A 10,380-nucleotide genomic window follows, 5' to 3' on the forward strand; every position below is an offset into this window, starting at 1 on the left:
TGTTGCCAAGGCTTGACAATGCTTGTGGATGGTTAGGTTGTAAAGCAAAGCATGACTTGGGAAAAATTATTAAAATGAAGTTATTAACAAGGAAAAAAACAACTTGTTATTATCTCCCTGATTTCAGGATCATATGATTCCAGTTTCAGAACTAAAATTCTTTCAAATCCGTAACATTCTGAACGGTTGGGTTTTTTCTGCAGTTGGGCCCTGTACTTCAAAAGACGGTAGAATCTTTTCGTCTCCTCCCTCCTACGGAAAATTATGTTCCCCCATTTAAGGACCCTTGGAGGTTTTGGTGACGACTACAATGTTTTGGTATGAAACCTTCCAACGTGTCTACAGATGACCTTCATTGTATTTTTTGTATATACCTTGCTTGGTGTTTGGATTTGTTTATGCAAGGAATGAGCACTGCATCATCTACTGGGGATCTTTAACCATGCTTTATTTTTGAAGCAACTACATCAGCACACTGGGTTACATTAGTTTGCTTTTTGTTCTAGCATCTAAAGCAAAAGAAAGTACATAAAGGATAGAGGATAAGGAATAACCATGACAAGAAATCAGGAAAATATATAATAACAGTAGTCCTTCAAAGACAATGAAAATAAAGTAACTAACTTAAATCTGAAGGTGATGCGTAAGTTCAAAAATCTTAATAAAATAAATTATAAGTCGACATAAAAGGATATAGCTTTATAAGTAATTTAGAAATTATAGACAGTTTTAATTTAGAAACCTACTACAACACTATGTTAAAGGTTTATGCAGAAAATAAGCTGTTGGCCTCAATAGCACTGATCCAACTGCTAAGTGCTCATATCAAACTGCTTCTCCACTCATTAGCCTTGAGTACTCCAACCGCTGGGATCCAATGACCGATGAGAGGAGCAGTATCGGGTCATCTCAAGAGGCTCCTCAGATCTATAGGTTTAACTTGGAGGAGATAGAATGTGCTACTCAGTACTTTTCGGAGGTGAATTTACTTAGCAAGAAAAGCAGCTTTGCGGCAACATACAAGGGGATACTACACGATGGAACGGAGGTTGCAGTGAAGAGGATCAACAAGACTAGTTGCAAGTCAGAGGAAGCTGAGTTTCTCATGGGTTTGAAGGCATTGACATTGCTAAGGCATGAGAACCTAGTTGGATTAAGGGGCTTCTGTTATTCAAGAGCAAGAGGAGAGTGTTTCCTCATTTATGATTTTGTTGCAAATGGGAGTTTGTCGGAATATCTAGATGTCAAATGCGATGAGATTCACAAGGTCCTTGATTGGTCTGTAAGAGTTTGTATCATCAAAGGCATTGCTAAAGGTATTCTACTTGACCTATATGACTATTTATTTTCCTTCTCAGATAGCTATCATAATGAATATACTACTGTAACAACAACAGCAACAAACATTGATCATTTAAGATGGAATTTCATCTTGTCATTTACCTACATTTGCACTTTGCCTTGAGGAATCCTAATTTGTTTGATTCTTACATAGGTATGGAATATCTCCACAGCGACAAACCTAGCAAGCCCTCCTTGCTCCATCAAAACATGTCATCGACAAAAGTCCTCATTGACCGCCATTTCAACCCCCTACTCTCCAGTTCTGCCCTGCACAAACTATTAGCAGACGATGCCATTTTCTCCTCTCTCAAAACATGTCCATGGTTTAGTTGGATCAAGCCACCTGCATGGTTTCAGTTTCAGATATATATGATCAGATTTTGAACAACAAGATCTAGCGGGACACTTAGATTTAGGGCCATCAAACCTTTGGTTCGATTAAATGACTTGAAAAATGGCAAGTATGAGCACATAATGTTGCCCGTCTGGTTGTGGAATGTGCTCAGAATTTCTTCGTAGGGATAACCAGGACTCAAGAACAGTCTGAGTCTGCTGAGAAGAACCTGAGATCCAGTGAGCTTGTTGTCCCAGCTGAAGACTCCATAATCCGGTCCTCCCCAGAAGGCACCGGCATGCTTGGCCAGGGCTGGAGCAGTGGCGAGCTGGAGGTAGGAGGAATTTCCAGTTGCAAAGTAGAGCCATGAGCCGCCCCACAGAAACTCATCCCAGTAACCGGTGGAGTTGTAGAAGATGGCGGGATCAGTGCCTCCAGGGCTGTATCTGCCCCTCTGTAGCCTTCCGTACTGGAACAGAGTCTTGGCGCCATGGACGAGCTTGTCGGAGTAGGTCTTGCTGTCCTTAAACACGATCGAAGCAGCAGCCAACGACGCCGCCATTTTGCTGGCGAGGTCGGAGCAGCTGTGGCACTCGTACACCGGCCGAGTGTAGTCGATGTCCTCCGGCCTCATCCAGCAGTAGTGGTCGTTAGCATCTGGCCCCTTCGACGTGTCTCCTTCGCCGACCTGTTAATTTTTTACTCGAGCATCAAATCTAGATCTGAATTTAGAGCGACGGAGATAATTTTAAGGATTTAATTACCTGTGCGACGATGCTGTCGATGGTGTCGGCAGAGGAGTTGAAGGTCTTGAGGAGGTAGTCGGTGCCCCACTTGATGATGCCCTTGACGTGTTCGAGCTCGCCGGCGGCCTCGTACTTGGCAGCACTCGGGAGAAAGTCGGGGGAAAAGAAAAGGCTTCGGAGCTTTATAGAGAGGTTAACCCCAAACCCCATCCTCAACCTTTAGCAATCAGACGATTAAGAAGGGGAAGAGATTCAAGAAGGGGAAGAGGGAGATGAGGCTGAGAGAGATGGTTGGAGGTTTAGGTTTAGGCTGAGAGAGATGGTCGGAGGTTTAGGTTTAGGCTGAGAGAGATGGTCGGATGGTCGGATGGTCGGAGGTTTAGGTTTCGGTTTAGGTTATCGCGAGAGAGATGGTCGTGCGGAGGAAGGGGCGGGATAAAGATTTAGGTTTGGAGGGAAAACACTTAGGTAGATTTTGGCTTGTGGGGAAAATTAAAATATTTTATTTGGGTTCATTAACATCGGATTTTAAAAATCGATGTTAAAATCGATGTCTATTAACGAAAAAAAGGGCGCTCATAGACATCGCCTAAAAAACCGATGTCTATGAGCTAAAATCTGCGCTCATAGACACCGGCTTTTAGAAAAACCGATGTAAAATACTCAAAGACATCGGTTTTAGCCTAAAACCGTTGTTGTTCCACTGATGTCTATGAGCGATTTTGTTGTAGTGCTTGTTCTTTGTGTGTGACCCAATAGGTTCTCGTAACGTTGGCAATGTATCCAAATTAACATTTAAATACATAAGCAATGAGTGGCATCTAGCAAGGCATCATTGCTACCCAAGTGACGAGAATGTCGAGATCCGACTTAACCTTTCCATAGCTATTATCTTGTATGACTCGGTCCCTCTATCCTTGATATCTAGATTGATCAATGAGGCATAGGTCATGTCATCCTCTTATCAATCTTTATGTTTCTTGATCTCCAAGTAGACACACTCAAATAAATGAGCTCAATATCTCATATTGACATATTTACGCATGATCATGCTATCTTGTGTCCTACTAATCAAGGGGCCCACAGATATCACTTCCGTCATATGGAAGGGATAGATGCCATCTACATCACTCACATCCCTCCACATAATTTATTGCATACCCAGTGATCGACTTTATTATCCACCCTGTTACGGGTGGCGTTTGATGATACCAAAGTATACAACTCCTTATGTAGGGAACCATAGTCACTTCAGGTCTAAGGACTATTCATACTAATAGTCACATGAGAATGTTTATGACACTCATATAACGATCCATGAAATATTCTCATGGCGGGTCATTCAGTATATATTCTCTAATATATACCCATGTATCAACCTGATATCTCATATCCATGACTTGTGAGATTAAGTCATCCGTTGACCTACATGCTAGTCTCAACGCATTAATATTGTCCTTGTGAAGTAGTGTTCTATGTATATCTGCAATATCTCACTATCAATTCAATCAATTGATATGTTGTAGATTAGAATCTCCTACTCTAGGGTATTATTATACATATTCATTTGGCACTGAATTGAAGTAATTATAATAACCAACTTTGCCTTTATTAATAATGAAACATGATACAAAAGGAGCCCTTTACAATCATCTCATAATTGGTACTAGGGCTAATACTAATAGTAGCGACGCCTAGTTGACGAGGTACCCCTAGAGAGGTTCACACGGGCGGATGACGGGGGGTGATGACGAGGATGATGAGGTGAGAATCCTGCACACACTCAGACGAGCTGCCTTACGTTAGAGACCAAGAACAAGGGAAAAAGTCCCCGGGTCAGACCTTCCGACACTCAAGTAAAGTACTTTTTCCCCAGAAGCACAGTGAAAGGATGAAAAGTAAAAGACAAGAATAAAAATACGAGTGAGCCTACCTGCGTAGAGAAAAAGCCTCCCTTTTTATACGGTCGTAGATGCTTCTGGAATCTGACGGGTTTCAGGGAATGTAGGGTGTCAGAATTTGTCTGGCAGTGAATGACACATAGCACCTTTCTATAGGTCAGCGGAAGGATCGAGGTGTCGCGAGCCCTAGACCATTGGTATATTCCCTGACATGTGATGATTATTCTCTGACAGGTTGTTACGATTCCTTGACTTAACTGTCGTGTAGTGCGTGCCCACCCAAATATGTCGAACTGGAACTAGGTCTTCGTACTTATGAGCCTTGACCTGTGGATGTAGACCTGTATTCCATAGCCTTTGTTTGCCTCTTCGAAAATCCAGACTTGTATGTCCGACCCTGTCCTACGTGTCTTGTATTGTGAACTCCTGACCTTCTTTACCTTGTAAATCATGATCTGTATGCCTTAGTCCAATTTCACTTTTCCTGAATCCTGACTTGTATGTCTTAGTCTGATTCCGTCTGTTTCGACCTGTATGCCTTAGTCCAATTCTGCTTATCCTGAATCCTGACCTGTACACCCTAGTCTGATTCCGCTTATCCAAAATCCCGACCTGTACACCTTAGTCCGATTCTATCTGCCCCGACCTATACGCCTTAGTCTGAGTCCATCTGTCCCGACCCCGTATGCCTTAGTCGGATTCCGCTTATCCTGAATCCTGACTTGTACGCCTCAGTCCGATTTCGCATATCCTGAATCCCGACCTGTACGCCTCAGTCCGATTCCGTGTTACCTGAATCCCTGCCTCAGTCCGATTCTGTCTGCCCCGACCTGTATGCCTTAGTCTGAGTCCGTCTGTCCCGACCTGTATGCCTTAGTCTGATTCAGCTTATCCTGAATCCCGACCTGTACGCCTCAGTCTGATTCCGTGTTACCTGACTTGTAAACCTTAATTCGTACATTCTATCTTGCACGTCTTAGTCCGTTTATCCTGTTGGATCGAGAAGAGCTAGAGGGGGGGGTGAATAATGCTCGTGGCTATTTCGTTCAATTCGTAAAACTATCGGAGTTAAAACACGCAGCGGAATAAAGAAAAACAAACAGAAAGAACACAAGGATTTACTTCGTTCGGAGCCTGGATCGTCTCCTACTCAAAGACCCGCGATCCTTGATCGCTTTCCGTGGGGAACAACTATAAGCTCGATAAGGTTTACAAGTATAACAATTTACAGCTTAATTTAAACCAGAAATCTTATACCAACAACAATGGATGAAAAAGCGAAGCTCCGTGTCGTCGGTGTCAAGTTGCAGCACTTCTGGGTCATCGATTTAGCAACACCCAGCAAGAGGATCACTTGGAATTGGTTGTTCTGAGCTGCTGGTCGAGACCCCCTTAAAAAGGGTGTTCAAGGCGCCTTCATTAAGCTCTAAGGTGCCTCCAACCCAAGGTTTTATCTCGATTAATCTGCTGTCGATCAAGCTTTGACTGCTGCTCATTATCCACCTCAAGGCGCCTCCAACGCCACTCTAAGGTGCCTCCAAGCTGCGGTCCAAGGCGCCTTCAGTCCCCATAAAGGCACCTCCAGCTCCTCTGGACAGCTGGCCTCGGCTTGCACCCAAGGCGCCTCCAAGCTCCATGGCGGCGCCTTGGACACTGTTCATCTGAGGTGTGAGTTGCTCATTTGTCCCAACAAAGCATGTTAGTTCACCAAACACACACATACCCTACAAGACAAAGTTAGTACACATAAAATATAGTAAATCAAGTGATTGACAGTCATCGGACTGTCCGGGTATGACTTCAGATTTCCAACCGAAAACCCTAGGTCGACCCGATGCCTACTGTTCCCTCTACGGGGAACGCGTCCTCACCTACTCCACTCAAGAGATTTACCTGTTGCCAGTGCGATCCTCCAGATCGACTGGACTTTTGCTCGGTGCTCGATGTGTAACACCCCAAATTTCATGATTTGGAGTCCCAAAAGACCTTATTAAAATCTAGAAATGCTTTAGAAAAATTCTAGAGATTTTTAGAAATTTATAGAATATTTTTATGTAATTTTTGGAGGTCGTTTGGTATTTTTACCAAAAGAAAGAAGTTGTGATAAAAAAATATCCAAGCCGAGGCTCGAACCGGCAACCCCTGACCCAAGCAAAACCTGACTAACCAACTGGGCTAGCAGTTGTTACTTAATCAAATAAGGGTCGAAATTGTACTTAAGCCGTAGTTAGGAAATCGAAATTAATTAAAATGAAAAAGGGTGCTGCGGGGGAATCGAACCAGCGACGGTTTGATTTGATCAAACGTGGATGACCAGGTGATCCAACGGGAATTTCGTAATAAGAAGGAAGCGAAATAGTCTTAAGCTGTAACAGAAGTATTAGGTTATAAAAGGGGAATAAGAGGATGTTGATTCGGCCCGTGACCGAAAAAAAAAACTCTCTCCTTCTTCTCTCGCTCGCGACAACAGGGCTCGGGCAGAAACAAGCCGGAGCTAAGCTCCTCTCCAGCGGTCGGCGAAGGGCAAGTCCCGAGAGTTCTTCACCCCCTTAAGACCCTCTCGTCGAAGGGAAGCCGTGGGCACAAGAGGGGCCGGGAACTCGAGCCAGCCGAAACCCTAGAAGTTCTCCTCCTCCGGTTGTGAGACCAAGAAGCCAAGTGAGTTGCTACTCGCCTGCAGTAGGAGTAGTTCCGAGTTTTGATTTGTTTTCATGGCTTTCAGATTTTAGGTTGTAGAGATTTTTGGTTTTATGCTTACTGCCGTGAGTTAGATTTCTGAAGCATGTAGTAGTAGTTTTGGATTTTGTTCCTTCTTGACTTCAAGTTATGTTGTAAAGTTTGTTGTCTCGAAACCTTCTGCCGTGAACCCCAAAGAAGAAAAGATGATGGTTAGTATAGATTGAGCATGTAGGTTTGTGTTTCTTTTTGTGAATTCTTGCAGAATAGTTAGGAAGGAGTTTTTGTTTTGTTTTTCCCTGCCGTGGTATTGAGCATGAAGAACAGTTATACCTTGTTTCCCTTACTGTAGCATTGAGCATGAAGAATAGAGTATTGAGCATGTATTTTCCTTCATGTTGTTACCCTAATGGTTTCTATTACTAATAGATTTAATAATAGAAGAATGGTTTTCCATGCTAGATGAATGCTAGATGAAGGTTACAGAAGCTCTTATTATGTTTAATTTCTGTTTAAAGTGTTCGGAGTTCTTGATCATGAGGTTTTAAGCGTTGTACCATGTTATTTTTAGGCATTTCAGTTTAGTATGGCATGCAGATTTTATTAAGTTATAATGCAAAATCTAATTAAGTTAGTATGCAGAATTGTGTTAGCTTAATATGCAGCATTTTAGTGTGCAGAATTCATTTACCCTTAGCTGAACATGTGCAGATTTTTAGATTCCTTGCTATTGGAATAACATGAGCAGATTTTTATAAGTATAGTATGCAATGTTTCAATTGTTTTTAGTTCTTTTTAGTATGAGATAGTTCTATGCTTTTAGGTTGCTTGTGACCTTAAACAGATTCAGTTTTGTTGGTTTAGCATTGGAATAGCTAGAGATTATTGAGTAGCATGTATTCTTTGCTCTCTTTCTTTATCTCTGTTGTAGCAAGATTTAAGGTTTTAATTCCAACAAGTTTTAGATTTAGTTTAAGCTTGTATGATATGCAGACTTTCATAAGTATTGCTTGCAGATTTTAGATAAGCTTAGTATGCAGATTTTAGATAAGCTTAGTATGTAGATTTTGATAAGCTTAGTATGCAGATTTTAGATAAGCTTAGTATGCAGATTTTGTTAAGATTAGTATGCAAATTTTAGATAAGCTTAATATGCAGATTTTTGTTAAGCTTTGCATGCAGATTTATGTTATGCTTTGTATACAGATTTTTGTTTAAGCATTTCAGTGTTAGAATTTGTTTAAACATTTCAGTTTTGTAAGAGACATTCTTTTATAAGAAAAGTATAAGAAAGATAAAGAAAAGTATAAGAAAGATAAAGGAAAGAAAGAAAAAGGCCAAGGCCTTAAGTAGATCCCAAAGTCAAGACTTTAGGGATTTTGGCACACAAGGTGCTTATTAAAATGCCAAGGCAATATATATTAGAAGTATTAAAAGATAACAAGTATTTTACTTTTATCAGTGGCACTGTACTGGACTCTCAGATGTCCTTGGGTTGGGCTCCCATAGTCGTCCCTAGGTTTAGATAACCTAGTATGCAGGACTCTCAGTAGTCCTTGGGCTGAGCTCCCATAGTCGGTCCCTAGGTTTAGATAACCTAGTAAACCCTACTAGATTCGGGACCAGCTATCTCGGGTCTAGTTAGGGATACGCGCATAGCAAGTACAGTTGCCGGGCCCAAGAAGAAGTTGATTATTATTTTGAAGTATTATAAGTATGAGTTTTTGAACAAAGAAAATAAGTTTCACATAGGTATAAAAGTATAAAAGAATAAGTTTAGAACAAATGAATTAAGTTTCACTTTGTTCTAAAATCAGCAAGTTTAGTTTCCTTTTATGCTAGCATGTTATTTAGATTAGCTTACTGTTCGTTGCTATTAGAAGAGCATGAGTAGCTTTATATGTTTAGCACTTCAGTATGTTTGTTTATTTACTAGTAGATGAGCATAAGTAGGTTTCCTTTTGAGCATTCAGTTTTAGTTTTCAGTATATTCACATGCATATCGAGTTTTAGTGAGTTAGATAGCGCTTACTAAGCATTTTGCTTATAGATTGCATTTCCTCTTACTGCAGATACAGGAAAAGAAAAGTTTTAGCAAAGGAAGGCGACAAGGAGGTGCGGATGGATGTGTGATGCCAGGACTATGGAAGAGACTTGGGACGTTATTAAGTTTTCCGCATTTTAGTCATTAATAAACATTTGAGGTTGTATTTTATGTTCATGTCATTTGAGATTATTTTTGTTTAGATTGCATGGAGATGAGTTCTGTTTAATAAGTAGTTATTTTGATGTTTGTCGTTTATTTAACTGCGTGAGTGATTGATATATATTTCAGCCGCCTGTGGCTGATGTATATTATGTATGTATGTCAGTTTAAGGTTACTGGTACAGGGGAGACTCTGTCGAAATTTTTCGGTAGGGTTTCCTTGTGATTTTAATCATACCGGTTAAGTAGAGTTAGTAGTTAAGTAACGGTCACTCTTAGGTAGTAGTAGTAGTAAGAAGGGTGGTCGGTACACGATGCTTCCGGACTTTCTGCTGGACTTCCGCTTCTCGATTGGTCTAGTCTTTCACCTGGTTCGTGACACCAGGACTTTCCACCTAGGGTTACCCCCCCTAGGACTTTTGCCTGAAGCACTCGACCCACCAAGACTTTCTGCATAGGGTTACCACCCCCTATGACCTAGGGTTACCACCCCCTAGGGTTTTTATCTTGCCTAACCACAGTTAGGACTTACCTGAAACACTCAATCAAGCACGTTAGATCACAACACACCTTAACTTTGAATCCTTTGTCATTATCAAAACTCAAGTTCGATTGTCGGATGCTTCCCGCACCAATAATCTCCCCCTTTTTGATTATGGCAACCCAAATTCAAAGTTAAGTAAAACAAATATATTAACAGATTTTAAGTGAGCAAGCTTAAGTATATAAATTCAAATAAAAGCATAACTTAAGCAAACACTTAAACTTTGTGAAGCTCCCCCTTAATACAGGGCTTCCTTTTACTTTTGAATTTGATAGATTTTGAATTTCCTACTCTCCCCCTTTGCCATTTATCAAAAAATAAGCCAGTTGAAAGCAAGTTTTAAGTTTCTAGAAAAAATAGATTTAGTCTTTGAAAAAATGCTTGTGGGTTACTTAGCTCATAATAAAATTTTACTGAAAAAAATATTAGTTAAGGGAGAAAGAGGACTTAAAAAGGAATATTTTTTTTCTAATTTAAAAAGGCTAATTTGTGGATGACTTTGAAGGATGACCTTAGCCTCTTTTTAAACTTAGTTGGTTTTAGAAGAAAAAAAATATTTAACTAAGTTTAAAGAAACTTAGCTAGAGTTTAAAGAATTTTGGAGGCAAATTATTTTGAAGGCTCTTTTT

General features: G+C 40.7%; 2 protein-coding genes across 2 annotated transcripts; one reads left to right on the forward strand and one right to left on the reverse strand.

Moving 5' to 3' along the window:
- Positions 1-877: 877 nt before the first annotated feature.
- LOC122033853 (LRR receptor kinase SERK2-like) lies at positions 878-1,465 on the forward strand. The gene is made up of 2 exons (XM_042593013.1): positions 878-1,316; positions 1,359-1,465. The coding sequence occupies exons 1-2, from the start codon at positions 878-880 to the stop codon at positions 1,463-1,465; spliced, it is 546 nt and encodes a 181-aa protein (XP_042448947.1).
- A 64-nt stretch (positions 1,466-1,529) lies between these two features.
- On the reverse strand, positions 1,530-2,634 carry LOC122033854 (endoglucanase 10-like). Its single transcript, XM_042593014.1, has 3 exons — positions 2,443-2,634; positions 1,772-2,366; positions 1,530-1,687 (listed from the first exon to the last, which is right to left on the reverse strand). Exons 1-3 carry the CDS (start codon positions 2,632-2,634, stop codon positions 1,545-1,547), a joined length of 930 nt encoding a protein of 309 aa, XP_042448948.1. The 3' UTR covers positions 1,530-1,544.
- Between the last annotated feature and the right edge of the window lie 7,746 nt (positions 2,635-10,380).

This window comes from Zingiber officinale, chromosome 11B (assembly GCF_018446385.1).
Source record: "Zingiber officinale cultivar Zhangliang chromosome 11B, Zo_v1.1, whole genome shotgun sequence".
In the NCBI taxonomy this organism is placed as follows: domain Eukaryota; kingdom Viridiplantae; phylum Streptophyta; class Magnoliopsida; order Zingiberales; family Zingiberaceae; genus Zingiber; species Zingiber officinale.

Bases quoted from the DNA above. Each gene is read 5' to 3' on its own strand.
- LOC122033853 (XM_042593013.1), top strand. From the start codon at position 878: ATGACCGATGAGAGGAGCAGTATCGGGTCATCTCAAGAGGCTCCTCAG. The intron at 1,317-1,358 runs GTATTCTACTTG...TTTCCTTCTCAG, and splicing joins CATCAAAGGCATTGCTAAAG to ATAGCTATCATAATGAATAT.
- LOC122033854 (XM_042593014.1), bottom strand. From the start codon at position 2,634: ATGGGGTTTGGGGTTAACCTCTCTATAAAGCTCCGAAGCCTTTTCTTT. The intron at 2,367-2,442 runs GTAATTAAATCC...AAAAATTAACAG, and splicing joins TCGACAGCATCGTCGCACAG to GTCGGCGAAGGAGACACGTC. The intron at 1,688-1,771 runs GTTTGATGGCCC...GAAACCATGCAG, and splicing joins GTCATTTAATCGAACCAAAG to GTGGCTTGATCCAACTAAAC.